Source organism: Microplitis demolitor, chromosome 4 (genome assembly GCF_026212275.2).
Source record: "Microplitis demolitor isolate Queensland-Clemson2020A chromosome 4, iyMicDemo2.1a, whole genome shotgun sequence".
In the NCBI taxonomy this organism is placed as follows: Eukaryota; Metazoa; Arthropoda; class Insecta; order Hymenoptera; family Braconidae; genus Microplitis; species Microplitis demolitor.
Window position 1 is genome coordinate 3,921,305 of NC_068548.1, and position 27,817 is coordinate 3,949,121.

Genomic DNA, 27,817 nt, shown 5'->3' on the forward strand with positions numbered 1-27,817 from the left:
ATAAAATATTATTTAAACAAAACTAACTTTGTCATTTTTATTATTATCTTCTTTAGTATTGGTAATAATTGTTAAATTACATGGTTTATTATTATCCGTACTAACAGTAGAGACCTTAACACTGCAATTTTTGCTGCTGTTGCTTTGTCTTCGCCAGAAATCCGAATGATTGCTGCTTGTCGTCGTACCAGTTCGTCCAGATGTTGGTATATCTTTACTTTGTTTACGTGATAATCCACACAAACGTAAGAAACCCTCGCGAAATTTAGTTGACATTAAATTATAGAGTATTGGATTTATTGCTGAATTAAGATACAGCATAACTCGACTTATGTACAGTAAAATAAAGTAACCATCAACACCGAGATTTATAATTGCTGTTAATGGCGATACAATAATCCACAGTGTGAATGCACGAAATGGTAATAAACAAATAAAAAAACTAATTACAACGGTACCGAGCATCAGCACAACTTGCTTTCGGTATTTTAATAAATTATTTGCCGGGCCTCGTGTTATTGCTGGATTAGCCATCAAATGTTTAGCTATAATTGTGTACAGCACTATCAATATTATTAATGGAATTATAAAAAATATTAATATTGTTGTTAGAAAAAATATCATCGGCCAAGCTGATTTTACTGACGTCGAACATGCTGGTAGTTCACTTCCATCATCATCTTTTTCCATTGAGTAAACTGTCATTGCTAGTATTGGACTGAAAATAGAGAAAAATAAATATATTATTTTTTCCATATATTTTTAAAATATACTTTTCATATAACAGCAAAGTAAATTTATAGTAATTGCGCATGACAGAGACGGTGAAATAAGTTCTTGAAGAAAAAAGTATTAATTGTATGTCTTCTTTTTACTAATCCTATTTTTTATAAATTCTCAAAAAATTACTCGGTGTGAATATCATCCAAATTTAAAAAATTCGAATGTGGGGTAAAATAAATACCCCTTAAAAAAACTAAATTTTTCGAATGATTTCTGGAATTTAAATTCTTTCATATATATTTCAAAGAAATTTAAGGACTTTTTGGATCCTTTGTAATTTGAAATTAGGAAAAATTTTTTGACTTTCTTCTCCCGCACTTATTAATAAATGGAATATACTGTAAATTAACGATTCATTAAATTTTTTTTAATTTGAACAATATACAAATATATGAATTTCTGTTATTTTAGGAAATAAATTTACTTTTTCAATAACACTATCAAAATGAACCTAAAAGATTACGATTGAACTCAAGTGGACTATATATGTATTAGATAAAGTAGAAAAAAAAATTAAAGCCAAAAAAGGGCTATAGCGTGATGTAATGCAGAAAAAGGTAAAGGTATATATTTAATATTTTTCTCGAGGGATATACTTCTTTCTACAATCATCTAAGCGAACGTGATTCCTTCACTCTGTAGGGACGAATAAAGTCAGCATTTATCAATCAACTAAAAGAAAAAAACAGATTCAATGAGAAAGAGGAAATTTTTTTTCCTTTTTATTTAGTTTTATTTTATTATTTATTATATCAAGAAAATAATTTATGAATTATTTTATATGTATTCTGAAAACATGGAAATGTTTTATAAATTTATTTTCAATGCGAGTCAACCTAGGGTGAAATGAATATAAAAATTCTTTTATAATAGAAAAAGTTTCTTATTACTTAATATATTTGTAAGTTTTAATGCTTTTTTGTTATTAAAAATTTTCAATGCACGTATTTATATCATGTACGATTTAATTTTAAAGCCATAGCAGTTTTTTCCATAATAAATTCATAATTATTATTTTATTTAAACTAAATATTTAAATAATTATTTTTTTTTTTATAGAAATCGGGAGTGAATAAGAATTTTTTTTTCAGCGAGATTCTGCCGAGATTCGAACGCTAATCTCCCGCGTGCGAATCATGCTCCTTGACTGCCGATTCTATATCTCCTGTGGACAACGATCCCTGAACTAATAGCAATATTTTTACACAGTTAGAAATTTCGTATATTTGTGTTAAAAAATTATTTGATTAAATTTTTTGTGTTGATTTTTAATACAGAAATCTGTTAATTCAACACAAGGCGTTTGTGTTATTTTACTTTAACAGATTTTTTATGTTAAATGATTAGAAAATCTAGAGTGTAATACATTTCTTGTGTTATTCGAAAATTGACACAAAATTTGTGTTATTTGACTAAACGTTCTCGCTCAATTCTTCATTTCTATGGCCAAGTAAAGTATTGTAGCAGCATTGTTTGCAGGGAAATTCGGATTATAATTTATTCACAATCAAATATATACATTTTACAATTAAATTTAGATAACTTTCATATCTTTTTGAACCGGTTCAAATGTTCGCTAAATTGACATAAGTACTACTAAGGGTAGATCAATAAATTTGAGTTGGTTAGGTTATGTGCTTATGTTTATTAGTTGATTTTAACACGAAAAATGTGTTAAATTTACACAAATATTCTGTTAAATATACACAAATTTAATGTCAAAAGAACAGATTTTATGTGTTCAATTTTATTTAACATGAAATTTGTGTTAAAGATCAACACAAACACAATGTGTTGAGTTAACACAAAAATTTGTGTGGACCGTTTGCAACACACGATTTGTGTTCAATTTAACACAAAATTTCTAACTGTGTATAGATACGCAGAGAATTTTATAGTAAAAATTACCTTAAAATTTTAGATAAAAGGTAAATATCCTTCAAATTTTAAAATCGGTTGTCAGTTGAAAACTTTTCATAAATTAAATTGAATTTTTAAATTCTCAAGAGTACTTACATACCAGTTTTTAAATGGAGATTATAAAAAAATGTATAAGTTAATAGTTTGAAAAACTTTATTTACACAATTTCTTTTTACATTTTCTTACTAATAAATATTTATAAAAAATTTTCCTGCTGATCACTACTGGTTATAGTTCTACGAGAGAGTCTTGTACCAGTAACTGTACTTCTAGATGATATCGTACGTTTTCTGATACCAAACAATTTTAAAAATCCCAATCTAAATCTACTGCTCATTAAATTATACAGTATTGGATTAACAGCACTATTTAAATAAAACATAATACGGGTAAAATATAGTATATTATAAAATGTATCATGATCAATAGCATCGACGTATTCATTTGGCGCGAAAATTATGTAGAATGTAAGAATTTTGAATGGTGCAAGACAAATAAAAAAACTAAATACAACTGTCAGTAACATTAGTACAACTTGTTTACGAGCACGTGCGTGATAATTTTCAGCTGTAGAAGTTGATCGGTCATTTATCAAATGACGTATAATTATTAAATATAAAAATAATAGTATAAATAGGGGCACTATAAAAAACATAAATATTAATGATAAAAAAAAAATTGTTGTTGGTAATGAATTCGCTTGCATTAAACAAACTGGTATAATAGCTTCACTCATGCCTTCTTCATTGTTTAGGGTTGTATTCATCTTCATTTCGTGATACTGCGATACCCAAATCATTGGACTGCAATCCAAAAACAAAAAAATAAAATAATAATTTTTTTTTTTTTAAATAAGATAATTTTATCGTTTTTTTTCTATTGGCTGCAGTTCAATGATTCGGGTATTATTTGAATATATTTAAATATGTGTGTGTATATTAAAATTAAAAGTTAAAAAAATAATAAAAATTAAACAATAATAATTTACTTTAAAAATAAAATTATTAAAACTGCAACCAATTGAATAAAATTAATAATTTATATATAAAATAATTAAAATTATATAAAGGAAAAAAAAAATCAGTAATATCGTAGTAGGGGAAAGGTGCTGCAATTTGAACAGGGGGCAATAGAAACACTCGACAGATAACAAACAAGATAAAAATCATTGTTTTTTTTTTGTTGCAACTTGTTTAAAACATTAATTTATGAGAAGGACAAAAGTTTAAGCTTTTAATCGTGTTCCAATATTTAAATATTCAAAGTTCTTTAAAATACCCGTGAAATTTTTTTTTCATACCTTAAAACTTTTTGAATAACAGTTTTGTATTTTAATATTATGATGTGGGGCTTGTATCAATACTTTAATAGATGTACTGAGAATAATATATAATAGCATTTTATACCAATTTTTCCATTGTTTTGTTATTATTCGATTTTTATTATTAAGTGAGCGAATGGCATCAATTGGAATACCTAAAAATGTTGCAATTGGAACACTCAGAGCCACCAGCGCACCAGCGCGAACTCGATGCGCGATGTGTCTAACCTGGGCTTATATGGACGTATAGTAAACAATGTGATTAACACGTGCGTTATATGTTTAATATGAATATTTAATTATTTATAATGTTATTGATTCAAATGTATTAAAAATAGTTGATATTATGAGTTTGGTAAGTGTAATAGTCCTTATTGAAAGAGAATAATAAAAGTACTTCAATAGAAATTACATTTTCATTTTGTGTTCTAATCGCGACTATTTTGTGTTACAATTGCAGCCCTTGCGCGCCGCCATCTTGATCTTTGCCTTTAGCCAAATAAATTCATTTTTTCAATAAGTTAATATTAAGTTTTACTTATTTAACTACATCGATATTATAAAGGACACTATAAAGTAACTTTTTGAAAGTTTTATAATTCAAAATTATAAAAAACAAAATGAAATTTTTTTGTTCAAATTGCAACACCTCTCCCATACACTCAATAAAACAAACAACCGTCTATGCATGCAAAGTATTATATATTATCAATGATAAAAATTTTTGGCTTAAAAAAAAATAGTTTGCTATCACTTATAACTATAAAGATATCAAAAACGGAAATATTAAATGTTGATAAAATAAATAAGTAAATAATAACAAAATTTAACGAGGAGATAACAGATGTTAAGTCAAGTAAGTGGTTTATTTTATATTTATGGACGTCTGGTTAACATGAGGTGAAGAATCCGCGTTATCACAGATGGTAACAAAAAAGCTTTCACTTTGTAGTAATAAAATACTCAAGATATTAACCCAATTTTTAAAATACTTTGATCCATTTTCGGTATACAAACAAATTTATAGTCATAAAATTATTTATAATTCGTACCGTAAAAAAAAAAAAAATAACTGTCCAAAACTTTTTATTTTTACATTCGGATCAGTCGTTGCCTCTATTTGTTTTCCAAAACACCTCGATGATGGATCTGTGTAAGATATTGGTAAACTCACCACTTTTATTAAAAAAAAAAAAAAAGAGGCATTTTAAAAATTCGCGAACCTCATAAAATATACACGTTTAGAATTTAAATGAACGACAATAGTCTAATAGTAAAAAGCTACAAATTATATTGTCTTTTACTTTATTTCAAGCAATTACTTTCCACTCAAAAGGACTGAAAGACAAGAATATAGAAAGAAAAAATAAATAAAACACCCACATACATAAAGCAAATAAAAAAAATATATAGACGCTTAAATGCCTTTTATGAAAGCTACCTGATAGCAAAACGTTCAGAAAGGTCTGATTTAATTTTCTATATAAAGAAATTATGAATCCGAACAAAATTTACCCGCGTGAAAAAAAAAGTTCAACTAGTTAAGGGTAATTCAAAATTTTTTGAACTTTCATACTGATTATAAAATAAATACATATTTTTGAAATGGATGCATATTACAGTATAATAATAGTTATGGTAATTATTACCATATCAGTATGGTAATGATTACTATAATAGTATGATAATGATTACCATACTATTATGGTAACTTCTATAATAATATTACAGAAATCATTTTTATAGCGTATGGAAATATTTCACATATATTATGGGAATGGTTACCATGATATTATAGGGTTTATTGGGACTGTGGGAATTATGCCCATAAGCATGGTAATCGTTACTATAATTTATAATCATCACCATACGATACCGGAACTTTTACCATCTAATTATAGAAATCATTTTTATAGGTTATAAAAACTTTTCCCAGAAATTATTGACATCCATCTTATACTTCCAAGCAATTATAACCATAATGTTACGAGTTGATCTTTCGGTATCATAATATGAACATTTGTCATAATTTTTCCTTTGTGTGTAGCTATTAATAATAATTATTATTATCGTCATGATGAATTTATTTATTGGAAATATAATTTATCTAAAAGACTTTCGGTTTAGTGAAACACTGTTAAAAATATAAATGATATGAATTTATTTGATATTTTGTGGTTAGTCGAAAAAATATTATAGTTTGACGAGAAACAGATGGTTCAAGATTGCCGAAATCTTCTTTTTGTTTTTCACCCTCTTCGTTTATTCCACTTTACTTTTATTTTCTTTTTTTTTCCGGTGTCTTTTCTACCAACCCCTATTACTGTCACCTTCTCACTCCACTTCCTTCTTTTTTCTTTTCTTTCAACCCCCTGTTCTTCTACTGTATTTTTATTGTGTACAATAGGAAACAGCTCTTGTGTCATCAATATATTCCATACACTCACACACAATGTGTACAATCGATTTTATTTTTTATGACAACTACCCCTTTTAACTCTGCTCTACAATAAACTAAAGTGTAGTATTAACTGATTATATGTAAGCATAATCGAGAGAAGTGGAAAAATTATCATGCGTGGTCGTATTATACAAAAAAAAAAATTCACATATATGTGACAAGTTCTATTTGAATAGTAATTTTTTTAAATTTCAAGACCTATTGACAATTTGAACAAAGTACTAAACGGTTATATAAAATTCTAAGCGCAGGATTTTTATTGAAAAAAAATATTGTTGTATTCATATATAATGCATTTTCATAATTAATTTATTATTCGGATATACATCGCAATAAGTATTTATTATATAATGAAATGGCACCGCACTATCCGACGACATAATAACCGTGGGAACTATACAAATTACACATAACTGCGACGAAATAACTTTCGACAAGGAAAATGAGCTGTTAAGATATGAACTTTTCAGTTTTTCAAACTTTTTTAATAAACTGTTTCAATTACTAGTTATTTTATAACCCCAAAAAAATTTATATATCCTGAATTGCCCTTATTAAAAGAAGCAATTTAAAACGATTTGCAATGTTAAATGCCCATAAGAAGGGCGATTCGAAAGTTTTCAAAAGTATTAAAAAGTATTTGAATTTTTTTTTTCTAATCGTTTTAAATCACTTTTTAATAGGGGTGAAAACAGAAATTGTTTTTTCATATATATTAAAAATTCATTAAATTTTTATATTTAATGCATTTTTTTTTATAATGTCTAAACGTAAAATTTTTTTTCACACCGATTTAACACCGCCAAATTACACTACCTAAACCAATGCTATTTCATTTTAATACCACGTGGTGTTAAATTGAGTCCATTTTTAACACCGTTCTTTTACAGTGTAAGATACTATTAGACAGTTTAGAAATTTTTTTACAAAAGTCGGTTTTGAAGTGCTACGGTGTCATAGTAAACCCGGACCATGTTAGCCACCTGGCGGAAATTGAAATAAACACATGTAAAAATTACTGTGACCACAGTAAAATTTATAATAGCTCCAGTAATTTGTAATAAAATCCTTGTAAATTTTACAGGTCATAGTAATTTTCGCATGTGTTTATTTCAGTTTCCGTCAGGTGGCCAACATGGTCCGGGTTTACTATGACGCTGTGGTATTTAAAACAAAAATGACGACTGAAAATAATTTCGATTTCTTTTTAAACATTTTATTGCGCAATCCGTCGTTAGTGGATCCTCATTTCTACATTGTTGCGACATTTTTCAATACTAGAATGCTACTATACCATAAAATGTGGTGAAACAATATGTATAATAATATAAAGAAGAATCTAATAAAATAGTAAGAATGTAGGTTATGCATATCGGGAATCCCAAAGACTTATACACACATACAATATCTCCAGTCACTTTTGTTGCGTGTAGTAGTAAATGCACTCGATATATCGAGTCAACAATTTATCTTAGTCTTTGTATTTAAACGTGTAACCTCACGTCAACATTTATTTTAATATTGAAAGAGTAAATGGATACGACGCATTGCTTTTTCATTGTCGATTAGTTATTATTATTATTATCTTGATAATTAATGAGCTAATGCTAATTTTATAGTGACTATTTTTAAAATTGTAAAATTCGCTAACCTCAAAAGTTTTTCTTCTACAAACAATTAAAAATAATATTAATTTCTTACCTTGTACAGACGGCTGCGAAAACCCAAGCCAGAAAGCAGAGAAAAGTCGCTCGAGCTTTTGTACATATATATCTAAAAATTAATTAAAAAAATATGTATTACTGCAAATATAATACGATTTTATCTAATGATAATTTAAAAAATAGAACTAAGGTAAAAGCCCCTATACCTGCTCACTTTTCATTGGAGTGATATTAAATTACTCAATATAAATCAATAAATAAAATGAAAAACCATATTTGTGTTTTTATAGTTATTTTTTTAAGTTTCGAGTATTAGAATAAAATTTTAGTTTCAAGAATAATGTTGATGATTAATTATTATTAATTTTTTAAATGAAGTCCTTGAGTGTACCTATAGTCGCTCACTAAAAGTTGTCATGTACCATTACTCGATCAACATATGGCCCTATAGTCGCTCAAAGACAATATCAATTAAACTATGATAAGTTTATTGATTTGGAAAATAATTTATAAATTATACTTCTTTATTCTTTCATAATATAAAATTTCATGAATTTAAAAAATGTATTTAATAAGATATAGTGATAACAATTCTTAAAAAATTTGACGTAGCCTAAATTTAATCTAACGAATGAACGTTAAAGTAAAAAATGCCCGGCTGAGCGCGATTTTGAAAACAGTCATTCAATTTAAATTTATAATCTATTATAAAATAATTTGATACATCATATTTTAATATATTTATATTCACAAATAATTATTTATCAATAATAATATTTTTAGTTGTAATTTTTTTTTTATAAAAATTTAAAAAAAACGCCTTAAACAGTTAAAGTGAGCGACTAATGGTACTGAGCGGGTATAGGGGCTTTTACCTTAATGATTTTTTTTTTGCAAAAGTAAATAATTAATTTTATCGAGATGGACTCGTTGTGTCATTGGTCTGCTATCTTGTTATATTTATTTTTTGCATCAAAACATTAAATTGACGTCTTATAAATAAACATTCACTTGATGGCTTTATTGACATTTGCCGCGAAAAAAGTGTCATCAATATTGACATTAATTCTATATTTTTCTTCCAATTCCTAATTTACAGTCGTTAGGTTAAAAAAGTTTTATTTTGCAATTATATTCGCAGATAAATCTTTCTATCAGTGCATATGAACATTATTTGACATAAATAAAATAAATAACAACAAAATTTACTCACCCAGCACGTAATGGCTCACAAATAGCATAATAACGTTCAAAACTAATTGCAAGTATTGTCAGTACTGATGCATGAGCTACTGTTAACTCTACGAAAGGCACTGCCTTACCTATAACATCAAAGAATTAATTTATTAGATCAATTATTTAAATTAATAACGTGATTGACTTTTTGTTTTGACTTCATCGAAAGTTTTTCATTAAATCTAATCTTAAATTTTTTTTTATCACTAAAATTATATATATTATAATGTTTAATATATAAAGTTTGATGTCAATAAGTTTTTTGGTATAATTTTTTGAGCTAAGGGATAAAGTATTATATAACATGACACACACGTTACTTATGTATGTAGTAATCCTAAATCGTTTGTTGGAGGGTCGAAAGTAGCATGATTACGACATTTCAAAGTCGTAACCATTAGTCATAAATTTTATCTGCATCAGTATTTTTTTATTTAACCAATAATAAGTATTTAACCATTTGGAAAACAATCACTGTTGAAAATTTTCTTTTAAATTTAAATCAAATTATTTAAAGTTATTGAAAATTTGAATCAGTCAAAAATATATCATATGAATATGATTATTACGGTAAAAAGTCGTTGTAAGTCACAGTAAATTTGCAGTAATCAACGATAAAGCTGCGGTAAATTTTCTGTAATTTACTATAATTTACCATCAGTTGGTATTCATCGGGACAACTTTTAAATGTCGGATATTGGAACTCTTCAAGAAGAATTGCTTAGAGTTTTTTAAAGAACTAATTGAACGAATAGTAAAAGTTTTTCAGATATAATAAAACTTTCAATAGAGGTGCTTCAGTGAAATTAAAAACCAAACTGACTTGACCAAGAATTGAACCCGGAGCCATTAGAGTATGAAACAGCACTTTACTACTTAAGCTATCGAGCCTTTGCATATAATGTGATTTATACCAGATAGATATTTCTATCAGCGACTGTATTGACAAATACCATGACAATTATTCTTGAAAATGAAAAAACAATTTTTGCCGTGCAATTATCCATCAGTACAATATAAATTGCAATTTTTTTTTTTAATTTTTATTTACAAAATATTTTTTATCATTTGTTTTAAAAATAATTTAAGTAAGAATCGGAGCAATAGTAGTCTAGGATTCTCAAACAATATTTCCTGGTTTGAAGGTTAAAGAGAATTGGATAGAAGCGAGTACCATTCTCAGAGGAAAATAAAAATGTCGTATACACATTAAATGCTCGGACACGTATAGCCTAAGAGCAACGGTAATTCGTTGCGGGGGGTACTAGAGTTCACCTACTACTCATTTTCACCCACCCTCTTTATTTCTTTTTTCCTTACTATATCTATACACATTCTTTTCCTCTTTCTCGCTTTCTCTCTTCCTTCATTTATTTTTATTTTCTCATACACTCATACTTTTTTTTCCAACTCTTCAATTATTATTGTCAATTTTTATGTGCATCATATATTTTATCTTACATTATAAAATATATATAAAATCCGTCTCTTTTTGACGATACACAATAACCTGTATGTAGTCATAATTTAAACAGTGACAAAATTTTAGAGTATTTATTATAAATAAATTATATACTTGAGTAATTTATCATATATCATACTTATTATTAAGATATGCCAAGGGCGCTCATACGCGCTAGCGGAAAATAATGAAATTAAAACAACAAGAAACTGACCATCTGTTTAAAAGACCGCGTAAATTAGCGTCCATTTTTATTCATCGGCGTCAGTGCGATAATCATTTATAATTGTAGTGTTTTCAGTTAAATAATTAAGTAAATGGAAGAGATATTGGCCTCGTGAGAATCATCTCACCTACATGAAATCTTTAATAGTAAGTAAAAAGTAATTACTATCGAATTAGTCAATAAGGTACTAATTATTCAATATAAATATAACCTATAAGAAATGTAAATTTTTTTTTTCGTTTTACTCGTGTTATTTATATGAGTAATTTTGTAATTCATATACATGTTTTTCGTAGGATATATGTATATATACATATATTTTTTATAAAATTAGTAGTTTTACTAAAACTTTTAATTAAAGTGATAAAAGTTTTTATTATCAGAAATTCTGTTAATTGATTCAATAGATCTGAAACGCACAAACGTACGCACGCGCGCACTTTAAAAAAAATTTTCTTTTTTTCTTGAATTTAGTTGTTATAAAAATTAAAAAAAAGTGTATATATATATTTAATGGGTGAAAGTAACAAATCTTTTATTTTGGTCATACAGCTCTTAATACAAATAAAACACATTATATGTTTCCATTCGTATGCAAATTAATATCATATATACTCTATTTTACTTTTATGTATTGTAATAAAAAAAATTTCAGATTTTATCTTACTATTAATTTTATTACTTGATACCCAAATATTTTAATTAGTCAAAGCAAGGATTTTTTTATTAAAATTTATTATAATTGATAAATAATTATATAGAAATAAAAAGTAATAAACTTACTAATTTATTCCTTGAAATATATACACATATATATTCATTTCGTATGGCATTTAATTCAGTGAATTATAGATATAAAACTTTAGTTTTAGTTTTTTTTTTGTAATTCATAGTATAATGAAAATTTAATTTTCGTGTTACTAAATTCTATTAATAGAATTTAAGCTAAGTGGAGTTGATGAAAATACTATGAAACTAGTTAACCATTGGCTCATTCATATAATTAAATTAAATTTTAATATTGCGCATCACCATCGCGAAGCGTTCAGTTTGCTCTACTTTCGCTTAACAATTTCTCACCTTCACACCCATTTTTATTTGTCTCGTCACATTATATAATACACTAAAATAGTATAAAATGTGTACCTTCACAAAAATAACATCTTAATAAACAAGTCGAGACAACTTTTGGGTTTATACATTTAGATATTCTCGTAAAATAATGTAATTCAATTTTAAATATCAGTGATGTCGGTTGGCCTGCATGTAAGTTGGTCAACACGATATCCTTCGGAAATCGCAGTTAATTGACGTTAATTATTTTTTGTTTGTTTTAAATTTTAAGAGAACAGAATCCTGTCGAAAATTCTCCTCGTTTGAATGCAATAGAAAGAGAGATGAAGACTTGATTCAAGGTGGCACTTTTTTTATACTAAACATACACTTTTTTTTCAATTAAAAAAATAATGTCATCGTTACTTAATATTTTTACCTTCCAATTTTATTTTTAAAAAACTCTGACTTCGGACGGGATCGAACTCGCGTCCTTTGAGTTAGAAGTCTTGTCTGCTATCCACTAGGCTGCCATAGTTCCGAAATATGAAACCATGGAATTTTAACCATAAATTCTATAAAACTAGTGTAGTCTCTACTTTTTATGATTTTAACAGCCAGGTGGGGTATTTTGAAACACAGAGACTAATTTTTTTGAACAGAGTACTCACCACTTTTGATTAAAGTCGGTAATAAATTTTTCTTTACGGTGTTCTTGACTCAAGTTAATTTTTTTTATTCTTAACTCTATTTATTATTTTTTTTTCAACACTTTGCAAAAAATTGGCATATACGAAGTATAACTATGTTTGGGCAATACAAAAGTACACTTTTCAAAAGATTATAAAATAATAGAAATTTTGGTAACTATTGCAATTTTCTGTTATTATATTTTTCCTCTGAATCATATTATGCTTTCCCGATAATACGTAATCTAAAAATTTGAATTTGTTGACGGAATTAAATTATTTATTGTAATTAATATCATTGAATTTTTTTTATTTCATACTAAAGTATATTGATAATAATTTGTCTACTATATATTTATAAGCGTTTAAATTGTGAGTTTTTTGATCTTCCAACCATTTTATATTTATAAATAGAAAAAGTTTTTTTTTTTGTTTTCAAATAACAAAAGCAGTAATGTAAGGTTTAAATGAGAGACAACATGTTATTAAAGCGCTCCTGTTTAACCCACACCGAGCGTAATAAGCGGAGGCGGAACTGTATAAGGAAGACATTATTCAAAATGTCATTGCGTGGAAATGTGTAGGTGGTGTGTAAACATAATTATGTCTGATGATACTTGTGAACAGATTACTAATGTAAATAGATTTTCTGGTAATCGACAGGGTTTCGAAACCTAAAGCTCATTGAATTTTAATAGCCATAATAATTCGTAAAGTTAATAATGAATCATTGGAAATGACAACTGATTATTTGATAAATAAGGATAATAAATATTTTCAACACATTGACGGTATACTTACGTGGAAACATACATTTAAATTTTATTTAATTGTAATTTATTAAAAGCGTAAAAGTGATTATTAACGAAAAATTTAGCTGCCATTTTTATTTTTACTGTTGTTATTATTTTTTTCATTTTTTCTCTCCATCAATTACTGGTGGCAGCACTAGCGCAACAGTATAGGTTTACAAAAAAGAGCGACATCTATGACAAAAAGGCGGGATATTTAAAAAAATGTTAAACTGAACATAAGAAATAAAAAAAATCAAATTGATAATTTATGAGATGAATAAAAATTTTTTTTTAAAAAGAGGGAAGTTATCGTTTCTTCTGGTGAATACTAAGAAAATGATGAAAAATACAACTAGCATAATTTAATTTTTTCCCTTTCATTAGTTGGTTTTACGCCTGACCCATGACTTAACTTATTATTCAGGATGACGGAATTAATCTTCAGTAATATAGGGCATAAATCTCAAGTGATTAAGGGTTATACATCAGTGTAGTAAAATTAAGTACCGGATTTAAAATTCAAACGGTGAATTAAACTGGCATTAAATGATTTTTAATAAATTTTTTTTTAGTATAAAAAAGTTTTATTTATTTCAAAATTTCCCGTATAAATTTCTAGTTATCACTAAATTGCAGTCATCAGAAGTAAAAACATAATAATAGAGATAAATCTATAATAAAAATAAAAGTATTGAATTGTTGAAAAAGATAAATATTTAAAGAAAAAGAAAAAAAAATTTCTTATTTTTACTGGTAATGTGTGTAAACAAATCTCTTAAGTGTAAACATACATTTTAAGTTTGTTTGTTAAATTACTTTGAGTCCTTGGAGTTTTTCTTTCAATTTAATAGCTTTTACTTTACCACTCAAAGATCTAACGAATAAAAAGTCATTCCGTATTTTTTGAGTCATGAAAAATAAAAAAAATTTATTTATCATTAATTAATCTTTAAAAAATTATTATTTCAATTAAATAATAGAAATTTTTTTATTCTTTCTATGTACACAAAAAAAAAAAAAAAAAAAAAAATTGATGTTAGTAAAATTAAAAGTGTAAATAACTGATGTGTTACAAAAGGATATATAGAGTGTTAAGTGAGCGTATACAAAAATAGCAATACACGAAATTGTGTATAAAATGAAATGAATGTATAAGATAAATAAAATGACAAGAGTAAAAAAGTTAATATAGAAGAGAGAAGGAAGAGACGGAAAATTGTTAGGAGGTGCGATAATGGGTGCTGGCATTTGTCCAAAACCCAACAAGTTGAACTGTCTTTTATTTCTATTCCTCATGTGAAAATTTAATTCTCGAATTACATTTGTGATTCAATGTTTTGTCTGTATAAATTATGATTTTTATACCATCAGTTTATATCCTTATTATTATGTTTATTTTTTTATAGAAATAAATAAAATTTTTTCGAAATCGGCTGCACAAAATAGACATCGGAAATTAATCGATCGTGTTCAAAATTAATTGACGAGAGCTATAGAACGTCTTTCAATATCGAGAGCATAATTAATTGAGACAATAGCGAAATAATTCAATTTAACTCATCAATTTCGGTAAATTGCCGAAAAATTTTCATTGAAAATTTATATTAATTTAAGATTTCATTATATATTATATAGTCTGTAATTTACAAAGCAATATCAACATTGTCGGTGTTTGAAAAAATAGTTCTAAAAACTTTGATAACAGTAAGCTTCTAAATTTTAGAGAATTCAGAACTTTAAGTTGATCATTGTTGCAACTTTACGAAAAATTCTTGAGTTAATAAATTTTTTAATAGAATACCTCTTACACGAAGAAAAAAAAGGCTATTTTTTCCGTACGGAAAAAAACTATTTTTATTATTTTCGCATAGGCTATTTTCTCACATAGGAAATTTCACTGTTGTTATATAGATATTATTTCAATGTTACGTAGCAAAAATACCTGTATATTTAAGGAGAAATTCCTATGCTACATTAGAAAAATATCTATATCAATATAAGAATTTTTCCTACACTGAAAAAAATAATTGGTAGCAGCTACCCGTTGACAATCGGTAGCCGCTACCAATTATATTTCGGTAGCAGCTACCAATTATTTCGGTAACTTGTACTGATTTTTTTCGGTAGCTGTTACCGAATAATCGGTAGCTGTTACCGAAGTAATCGGTAGTAGCTACCGAAAAATAATTGGTAGCGGCTACCAATTGCCAACCGGTAGCTGCTACCGATTATTTTTTTCAGTGTATGTCAATATAGCAATTATATTTATGTACATGTAATGGATTTTTAATTATATTCACATAGTAATATGACTGATGTTCACATAGGAAACGTTAGTATGTTATATAGTTAAATTCCCTATGGAACATTCAATTCAATATTACGAATCTTTTAGAAATGAATTTTTTTTACGTGTCTGTAAAAAAAATTTTAATGGGACATATTGTCTTAAAACATTTCATAATTTTTTTCTAATTTTTTAAAAAATTTAATGCTTCCATTTTATTACCAAAGTCTTTACTAAAACTTCATGATTTTTTTAACTTTGCCGCCCTAGTCTCGTTAGCCAATAATTCAATATTTTTTACTGCAATGAATTATTTCTTAAATATATTATTATTTGTCTTTGAAAATATTATCATATGTCGAGAAACTTTGTCTAACACAAAGTGAAAATTGTCGCATGCTGTTTACGTCAATTGAAGAACTTCATAGTATTACTTGAAACAGATGGCGCTGAGTAGAAGAAACCATAATAAGTATATACATATATGTTACATATAAACACATTTTATTGCAGTCATTTGAAATAAAAAATTAATGAAATAGATGAAATGCATGTTACATTAACATGTGATACATATACCTAATTTAAATGGGTGTGTCAACACTTTTTTTCTTTTTGTTAAATATTTCTTCAATATGCAGTAGGCGTCCAGACGACCAAAGCGCGACGTTTTAATTAAAGACATTTATTATACAGAGAAGGAAGTGAGGTAAAGTAGAGTATTAAAAAAATTTACTTTTAACTTCCTACTGACAAAATACTTGGGTCAAGAATTTAAATTTATCAATCGAAGAATTGTTTTTTTGAATCAAAAATAAAAATTTTCTTTATAATGAAATACTTAGCACAAGTAAATTCTTCTTGTTTTAAGTTTTTTTTTTTTTTAGTGTATATATTTTTACAGTAATGGAAGTTATATAAGGCTTGCAATATGTAAACATAAAAATTACCACTTAATATGTGTCAAACAAATGTCAAATTTTAAAGCGTCTGTATGCAGAGTGCACTCAATCATATAACAGATGTATGATGTCTTCCCAAATGCATTTTTGAATGATATATATATATATATATAAACGTTTAATTTTAAGCCATTATTTGTGACATATCTTTCAGCAACAACGTTAATGAAATGAAATTAATCTTGAAAAAAGTATTATAAAATTATATTTAGCATATTTAGGTTCTTGTATACGGAAAAATATCAAAATGTTCAAAATAGATTATTTGCGCTTCATAAAAGCCAGACGTCTAAACGTTATCTAGCAAACCCAACACCCTCATATTTTAAACGACCCTTATATCCTTTCAAACCATCAATTTTCCTTTACATCACCTACAGACTTCATATATACATATATTCTATATATTTGTATAAATTTGAATTATTTCACTAATTTTGTGACGATATATTTGACTTGAGATTCTTTTGTTAGTCTGACAAATCAGTTTCTGCATTCCAACAAAACAATTGTTGTTAGTGGTACAAACTATTATTCGGTGTAACTAACGATTTACTGCCATTACATTAAAAAATTTGCGAACGTAGATTAAATCCGGAGTTAATACGAAGCGGGTGACTAAATTTGATTCATCCCTTTGCAGAGAAATTCATTCCAAAGGGGAGTTTATTTTAATATGGGAACTCCGGTTCAAAGTGAAATTAACTCCTTGGATCTAGATATATATAACGTTCATATATAATTATATATAATCAAATCCAACCTTTTTTTTCAGGTAAATACTTTGTACTCAAAACAAATGTTTTATTTTGTCATCCATATATTAAGGCTGAAATTTTGACCATAAGTAATTTCATCTTATAGCTACAAAAAGTTTTTTTTTGATAGGGGTGGAAGGGGGGGGGGCAAAATGGGCTTACATGTATATTAAATATAAGCTCTTTTTTCTTAAGGGGTCCATTATTCCGTATATATTTACCGTCAAAATTTCCATTTTAGATATATAGTAATATATGAATTGACTTTTATTCAAAAGCTGGAGTATAATAGCTTTTTTAAAAATATAAGTAATTATAATTTGTAAATTTATTATTTTAGCTATTTTATGTATCCCATAAAGTAAATAACGTCCAATAAACGAACGTTACCAGTTCTACTTGAAAAAACATTTAGACCGTTTCTTCGGGCGCCTATTCATCCGCGTAATGGTCTACTCTATATATTTTTTTTTTTTTAACGAATGTTTATGAGTTATGACATATTTATTTATATTTATTACACATGTATATGCTGAAGTTTAAATTTAGACGGTGAATTTAGAATTAACATTAGACGATTAAATTCAAATTTTCAGCACAGATGTTACCATGAGTAATATTGTAGCATAAATTTAAACGGTTCCACGGGTGAGATTGAACTAAAATCGTCTACTCTTATACTTTCTACTACTGTTACTACAAATGAATGGCAGGATTCCAAACATCTTAATGTCTTTTTTAAGTTATTTAAGGTAAGATAAACGTCGCAGACGGTTGACAATTTTATTAATATTCCTTTTATACTTTAATGCTAAATATTTATTCATACGAGCAAAGGAATAATAACATAATATTTTTCAACTAGTATCTATATTGACTTTTTATTTAAAATAAATATTTCAGTTTGTTAACTGTACTATAAATATTATTTTATTTTTTAAAAAATAAATATTGGCTATGAATTATAATGAGCATAGAGAACCTAATGAAAATATGTTAGTTAGATTAATTATTGGTCATTTAATTATAGAATTACCGTTCATATTTATAGGATCTATAGACAAGAATTATACTATAGTTTAAAATTTCCCGCGTTAATTTTTTTAACCACTAATGGAATTTTTTCGGTTACTTGAACAAAATGCGATTAACACGTAACGCCATCTGTATGAATTGATAAATATTATAAATTACTATAGGAAAAATAATAAGATTTGTGCTTTTGGATAAAATAACATGAATATTAACAATATTTCACAACTGAAAATAATAAAATATTATTTAAACAAAACTAACTTTGTCATTTTTATTATTATCTTCTTTAGTATTGGTAATAATTGTTAAATTACATGGTTTATTATTATCCGTACTAACAGTAGAGACCTTAACACTGCAATTTTTGCTGCTGTTGCTTTGTCTTCGCCAGAAATCCGAATGATTGCTGCTTGTCGTCGTACCAGTTCGTCCAGATGTTGGTATATCTTTACTTTGTTTACGTGATAATCCACACAAACGTAAGAAACCCTCGCGAAATTTAGTTGACATTAAATTATAGAGTATTGGATTTATTGCTGAATTAAGATACAGCATAACTCGACTTATGTACAGTAAAATAAAGTAACCATCAACACCGAGATTTATAATTGCTGTTAGTGGCGATACAATAATCCACAGTGTGAATGCACGAAATGGTAATAAACAAATAAAAAAACTAATTACAACGGTACCGAGCATCAGCACAACTTGCTTTCGGTATTTTAATAAATTATTTGCCGGGCCTCGTGTTATTGCTGGTTTAGCCATCAAATGTTTTGCTATAATTGTGTACAGAATCGTTACGTTTTATTTCAGAAATTTTACTGGCAATAAAAAACGTTAATAAATAATTTATATTATTAAATGAACAAGAAAAATTTTGTGATAGTCATATCTATATGATCAAATTAGTTAATGTGATTGAATGAGATTGAATGAGTTTTCCTGTAAGAGAGGGAGAGGGAGAGGGAGAAGGAATTGTTTTCTGAATAATTTGGTAACCACTAAGCAAATCGACGTCAAAGTCGCAATTTCTATTGCACACGTCGAACACGAAGCGTAGAAGTAGTGCTCTATTGTCAAATTTTCTATTATATATTCAGCGATCGAAACGTATTGTGCTGATATTTTTACAAATTTATTTATAACTTCATTATTAAATATACAGAAAATCTTTTTAGCTTTCAACAACTTGTCGCGATCGATTTAATAGCAACGGATCTTATCACGATATGTTGGTTGCTTTCAAGGATATTTTTTAATATAATTTTTTCGGACGCTTAAATAACTTGGGGTTGAACACTGTAATGTAAAAGAATGACTTTTAACTCTCTGTGTCCTGTTAATGATCTTTTTTTCCCGTTGGTTTCGCCCAAGTATTTTTATGAAGTACTGTACCTCCACATTAATCGTCTGACCTAGTTCTAATAAAGTTTAGTTTATAATAAAAAAACTTTTCTATTTTACAACGTACACCGAATGACTTTCTTATCAAACGATTTAATGATACGTATCGACGTCGGTGGTTCACCAAAATCAATTCTCGATTTTTAAGCCAATTTGATAGAAATCAGATCTTTGTATACAGGACTTATGTTAACTATCAATGGTGATTATAATTTTTTGAAACAATGAAAGCATCAATTGTTTGAATCACGTTTTCGTAGGGATATTTTCAAAAATTTAGGTATTTATTTTCTAGTAAGACAAAAATTCTTAGTTTTTCAAAAATAGAATGAATACATTTAATGGAAAACTGTAATTTGTTATGAGAAATTTCCTTTCTATTCCGGTTCCTGGATGGGTTTTTTTCCATGAGATCCCTATATAAAATGTATCCTTCATCTCCGGTCACGATTTCCCAAAATAAAATCTTTTTTTTGTGGGTTAGTAAGAAACGAATGTTTATGTTCACTCACTGTCCGAGTTTGTATTCGTTCTAAGTGGAACGCATTATCTGACCTTTTGTATATTACATATTGCATGCAATCTCCTGGAAACGGCGATTGATCATCAGGAGTTTCTAAACGCGCTATTAGTTTGTCCTGCTAAATTATAAAATTTTGGCAGCCACCTATTTCGTATAAACTAGTGTATGGTTACAAGAGCTATTTGTCGTATGCTTTAATCAAACATATGGAGTTTTGCTATAAAACGAAAATCTATTACACACTTCGAGCGTGAAAGCGCTGTTTGCTTTATTGACGCTCGATTTTTTCGGTACCTCACTCACTATCAATCATCTCAACACTTTTTAAAGTATGTTAAAATAGATTACAACTTATGTCATCATATAGAGAATTTATTAAGGAATGATAACAATATAATATGAAGTTGATTCCTTACTATGTTATTTTGAAAATAAATAATTTAGTTGAAGGGAGCACTGATGTCAATTAATTAACCGATTTCTCGTGATCACGGCTGACGAACCTAACCTATTTTTTATTGGTGTTAGTTTAGTGACAAGAATCCTATCATAAATCATTATCCAACGCTTTTTGGTTTAATGCTAATTAATAAAAAATTAAAAACTTGTAATGCACGAAAAATTGAGCTGCCATTTTTGTTTTCACTGTTATTATTTTTTTTCTTTTCTTTTTATCAGCTACTGGCAGCAGCACCAGTGTAACAGTAAGATTGAAAAGAAGAGCGACATCTAAAATAAAAAGGCGGGATATTTAAAAAAAATTTCAATAAATTAAATTAAACTGAAAATTTAATGAAGTTAGATAATGTTGAATTGAACAATGCGTTCTATAACATACTTAGGATTGTTATGTTGATGACATAATATTTTTCTCCCTGCGTATGGTATTTTTTAATTACACTGATTAATAACATCGAAATATTGATTTATATTAGCCTTTATATTATGCCTAATTTTAAGTGCTTCTATATCATATCTATAAAGTTGTTCTACAACGTTACGAAATATATATCTTTACTATAGATTGAGGGCAAAATATATATATGTATATATAGACAGTGGAAGCTCTCTAGTTCTGAGAACAAGGGGCTTGAAATTCCTGAAATCAAAGTTACAGAATGAACAGCAGTAAACGGACATATCTTTCATTTCATTATATAATGCATGGGGAGGAGGAAGAGTTCAAAGTTAGAGAGATTCTACTATATGTCCGGTTTTTCGCAATCGGTGATTATCTTGATTCGCCTAAGCCTCGTGTTTAGGATCTTGATGCTTAATCTCAATTTCATATCTTGACTCACATGGTAATTTTTTCATATTTTTTTTATATTGTATACCAATTTAGTCACACTATATATATATGCTGGTATATATCTTGTGATGTTTTATATTTGAATGCATAGAAACTACCAAATCAGTAAAATCATGACTGCAAACGGAAAAAAAAGAATAATCATTGACGACTCATCGTCTCTTAAGTAATGTAAGATACAAAACATACATTATATATGACCTTGATGAATGAACACGGTAAATAATGAAAGAGGAGAAGATCAAAGGAAATAAAAATAAAAAATAAAAATGACGCGCGACTTTAATCAGCAACAATCTGACGATTGTTTGATCTCAATTGCGATAAATCCACTCCAATAATTAGAGGCATTATGTCTGTCTGATTTACGAACATTGACCACCCACTTCCAAGGTTACTCACAGGCTGTACTTTCAATTCGACAAATATAAATACAATAAAAATAAATATACAACCATTAGAGAATTCGCATTGTGAAGGTGAATTATTACTCATTGACTTATAATTAATTTTTTAGGCCGCCGGGGTATCAATTTTATAGTGACTAAATTTTATTTTTTCAGATTATCAATTACGATAAATTTTACTCACACATATGTTCACCCAATGGCCACACTTGAGGTCCAGAATTAACTTCAACAAGTACTGTTGGTGCACATATTAATAAAACACACAAATCCGCCGCACTCAAATTCACTAAAAAGATATTTGTACTATTTCTCATGTCTTTGCCACGAAACACAACCAGTGGAACCTATGAAACATATTAAAAAATAACGTGTTAATAATTTTTGATCTACCATCAATTATATTTTTTTTTATTTAATAAATTTATTTGGCCCGGAAGCCTAAGCTTCCAAAGGGTTGTAACATATAATATAATATATATTTCGTCCCAAAGATATCGTGCGACAAAAATGAATTTACCCACACAGACACACACTCACGAGCATCCATGTATTCAAAAATCAGACCGAAACCAATAACTTCCTTTTTTTTGAAAATTTCCAATTTTCCATAACACAAAGTTAACAATTATAATGGAATACTATTTTAAAAATGTAGCATACTTTTAAATAGAAGTATTCATTTTCATTTATCCGTCATATTTTTATAATCTCAACCCCTATTTACCAAGCAAAGCAATATGTATTTAGTTATATTATATTGACGCACAAACATTATTTTAAATTTCTATTAAGCGTTTTCAAAGATTTTTACGATTTAGTATAACTGTAAAATGTGTACTATTAAGTGCATTATTGATTATGGAAGCAAGATATATTCAAAGTTAATTGGGTATTCGATAAAACTTGAAAGGAAAACTAAAGCCCTTTATAACGAGTAACTTTTGAGAACAATGTCACTTGTTTTAATGATTTCAAAAGCTTATAAGAGTTTACTAACAACTCGCTAAATCTTGAGCTTATATTAAGTCATATTCCGCGGATAACTTTATCAATCATTTATCAACAGGTGCTTGGAAAATAATAAAAATTTCTTCTACTAATTTCCACATCTGTACCATATACAGGGAAGTTATTCATTAATTAGCTTCAAGTTGATTTATGAAAGAGTTTACTATTATGAATATCCAGAGAATCTCAAATGTTTGATAATTAATAGTAACATTATCGTGAATTGCAACGAACACTTGTGTAATTTATTTTTTTTTTTTTGCTGTCTTCATTTCTTTCACTCAAAGTATCACTCGCTTTAACACTATATCGCGTTACAGATTCTATTAGAGCGAAACCTGACAGAAGATACTGTTGCAAAGGCATAAGGACATACTCCTTTTTTTTTATCTTTACCTGCCCGCTAATTCCTGCAAGAAAAATTTCTCAGTGGATCGTGTAAGAAATGCTACAAAAAAATTGAACGGATTTTATAAAGGATCTTTCAGGATTCTTTTGAGAATCTTGTAATATCAACGGAAATCCTATTCAATCCTACTTAATCCTTATAGGAATCTTATAAGATCCTTATGGGTATCGTATAATATCCTCACAGGAATTTGTCAAGTTTTTCAAGTATAGATGTTGTCTTCAGAAAAGTTTTATAAATAGTATTTATTAAAACTTGTTAGCATCATATTGATGTTTATTGAGGTTTTATATATGGCTTTACAAATGATCATTAATTTGTTACATAGTTAACTCATGCGATTTTTACAAAAATCATACACCCTAAAAAATGGTGTAAGTCCGCTATCCTGGTGCGAAAGCCATCGGGGTTAAATTTAACCCCGAGACCAGGGTTAAAATTTTTCCGGATGTTAAAAAAAAATTTTTATTCAACATGTTAATGCTATTGTATAGAATATGGAAACGGATTTTTATGATTCAAGTGTAGTATAAAATCAAATCATCAATGATTAATTTATCATCTTTAAATCAGTTATTGCCTTATGAAAAACCTCAGTGTTACAATAATAACTCTTTATAATATAAGTCGAATAAGTAACAGATTATGGCATAGTTCGGTTCCAGAATGAGCCAACAGGTTGTGCTGTGTCACGACTGAGGTTCTAAGCACCCGAGCGAACAGACCTAATTACAATTTTATCATTTTTGGTGTACTTGGGCGCCAAGTTCCTCATTTGTTCTCTTGTGACACAGCGCAACCTGCCGGCTTATTCTGGAACTAGCTCATACGTTAATTTGTCACTTCTTGAACTTGTGTGATAAATTGCATAGACACCCGTACTAGATATATATAAACAACTATTTATAATAATGTTTTCTTTAGACTGTATACAGTATATAAAAAAAAATATATACATATATTTAAATTAATCATAGCTTAGAATAGATAATATAGAAGTATAATTATAATTACCATTAAATTTCCAATAATTCCTAGTACCATTACAGTTATACAAACGACCATAGATGTCGTTCTTATATATCCTGGTAACATATAAGGTGTCGATGTTGCGTTAGTATTATCGGGTTCAATCACTGAAACTTTTATTGAAAGAAAAAGATAAATAAATAAATAAATAAACTTAATTCAATTTAAAGTATCCGGGAAAACATAATTTAGATCTATACAGAGACTTAGACCCTACGTTCCACTTAGACTGTAAATTTGATTCTTTTATTTAGATCGACGTAAATCAATGATAACAGATAACAAATTAACAAACTGTAAAAATTTAAAACTTTTATTTTAAAATAGATTTTTACAAGGCCATGGAGGAAAAGAAAATTTGAAACAGTTTTAAATACAAGGATTTACGTGAATCTCATTATAGATCTATTGATATTGATAAATCGAAAATTAGATCTATACTTCGATCTAATTAGATACTATTAGATCTAAATCATTTTTTCCTGAATAAATAATTAGGGGAAGGTTGGACAAAACGGGATCGCTTAAGAAGTTATGGATTTTCGTGAATTGAAATACGGGAATCTTATTTTTTTGACCCATTGGAAATATTTAAACCAAATTTCTAGTTGTCATAGAAAAAAAAAATTTTCTCGAATGGACAAAAAGGACCATCGAAGTAAAAAAACGGGCTATTATAAAATTGTTTATATCTGTTCTAAGTGAAAATAAATGATTTACAATACTGTTAGTAAATGAAAATGCCAAAAAATCAAAATTATTCAAAATAAATAACTTATACAAAAATTTAAATATAGCGAGAAAGACACCGTCTAAATTTCAAGTGGCCAACAATGCATTGAGTCTACTGAAAAATTTCTAAAAAACAATTTTTAGAAAAAAATATTGGGATACTCAAAAATGTTAAAAATAATTTTGGAAAAAAAAAATTTTTTTTGAGGTGGTCCGTGTTGTCCACCCAGTCAGTTTTGCCCGCTCTACCCCTATTTATCTTTAAATTAATTTTTTTTTGCATTTACCTGAAAAACCTTCCAATGTACTACTGCTACCAAACGCCGTTGTATAAAACGATGAATTCAGCTCAAAAGCCGGTACAGATACAGTTGTTAACATTGTTAATATATTCAACTTTATTTGTTTTTTTTTTTTTTTATTAAAATTTTTCTATGAAATGAAGTAATATCGATATCAAACGTATCATCTTTAATAACTATTTTTTTTTTTTTTATTTTAATAAATTAATTTTTACTTCGTAATAATATCAAATATCAATGAATATTTATTTTAATTGTATAGCAATAAAATTTTTCTTTTGGAATTTTAATAATAACTATTTTAATTATCATTTTTATTTTATAATTTATAATTATAAAATTATTAATACTATGTTCTATTACTATCATTATTCTTGTTATTATTAAAATGATAATAAATATAATTAAATTCATTATTTACTTTGGTCGATTTTTTATCGATAATTATTAGCAATGTTTTTAGTTGAATTGATTTCATATTTAAAAAAATAAAAAAGTTGTTTTTTTATCTTCTTTTATTTTTTTAACAATGACGAATCTGTAAAAAAAAAAAAATTGAAACGATTATTAAATTATAAGTATTTATTAAGGGTATATTATATTAAGGGTAAGTCCAGGTGATGTTAAAATTTTCGATGTATAAAATTAATACAAAGGATGTTCTGAAAGTAACAGACGAACAGTAAGAGATAGATAACTAATTAATGTGGCGGGATCGAAGTCCACCTTCGTTTTACGGGAGGCATCTCTACCCCCGCCCCAGACGACACTTTTAGCCGAAAAATATATGAGTGACGACTAAGGTGGACATTAACCGAAAGTATAATCAAAATCCTCATTGCACGTGGTATCTAACCATAGCCTCTACGAATCCATACCTCTTGGGTCAACACTACTATATACCATTTCAGAAAATAGACTCTGGTCAAAGTGGGCTTGGAAAAGCACCCCGTGGTACCAGTTCCCTGTACTGGTGATTAGGTTGCTTCGAGATAAATGATGAGACGCAACTTTTCCCTAATACCCTAAAAAGGGTTTCCGTCACTTGTTACCATTCAGTTTCGAACAAACTATTATCCACTTGTTCAGTCTCTGATGAATTTCCTACTTTCCGAGCCTTTAGGCGCTATGATTATTCAAGCCAAATTAAAGTTTAAAACAGCTTGAGAAGTAAGGGGTAGATAGGAGGAGTAATTCTGAGACAAAAATCTTCTAGTGTTTTTGATCCGATGCACAAGTAATTAATTAAAGAAAAAAGTCAATCAGAAGTGTGCTTGAAGTGGAAGAAGTGGAGCAAGCGGCTTGTACACAGCAGCGATTACTCCGTATTTAAAAAAAAAAAAACATAAGAAAAGATTTAAATATTTTCTTGACCAATTGGTGGCTTATAAATTACCTTAGAATTAAAATAATTAAATAATTAGTGAAGTAAATTAAAAATAGATTTTAATAACAATTTATGTGACAGTATTTGTAGTTTATTATAGATCACTGATCATAGTTGCATTATCTAGTTACTCATAAGCTTGATGCTCAGTACGTTATGTTATTACTGAGTGTCATTATTTTTGATGTGTTAATAATTTGATCAGAGTAATTGATAATCTTGACAATGATTCATTATCAATTGAGTTATCATTTTATTATATTTTCTTATAATGAAATATTTCGTTGCATAAGTTGAATAACGGTATTTAAACAAAAAAATAATTTATGTATCAATTAAAAATATGTTAATATTAATTAGTCTTTTGATATAATATTGAATAAATTAAATTTAAAAAAAAAACGATTAATGTGGGCTTACTTGCAGACGCGCAAATTTTTTTGTATTTTAAGTTTAATTGTACTAATAATGCAACAGTAACAGTAAAAACTAAAAATAGAATTAAAACTACAAGTTTTTTAATTGAAATTTCTTACCGTCAATTGATCCCAATAAATTTTATCTCTATTATATTGAAAAAAAAAAAAAATATATATATATATACATATATATGTATAAAATTTGAAAAATAAAAATCAACACTTTA

General features: G+C 27.4%; 1 protein-coding gene across 1 annotated transcript; it reads right to left on the reverse strand.

Annotated features, from left to right (window-relative positions):
* Window positions 1-25,863, reverse strand: LOC103574907 (growth hormone secretagogue receptor type 1). Its single transcript, XM_008554470.2, has 6 exons — window positions 25,770-25,863; window positions 24,736-24,863; window positions 22,486-22,648; window positions 9,364-9,472; window positions 8,188-8,259; window positions 1-718 (listed from the first exon to the last, which is right to left on the reverse strand). The coding sequence occupies exons 1-6, from the start codon at window positions 25,861-25,863 to the stop codon at window positions 13-15; spliced, it is 1,272 nt and encodes a 423-aa protein (XP_008552692.2). The 3' UTR covers window positions 1-12.
* Window positions 25,864-27,817: the final 1,954 nt, after the last annotated feature.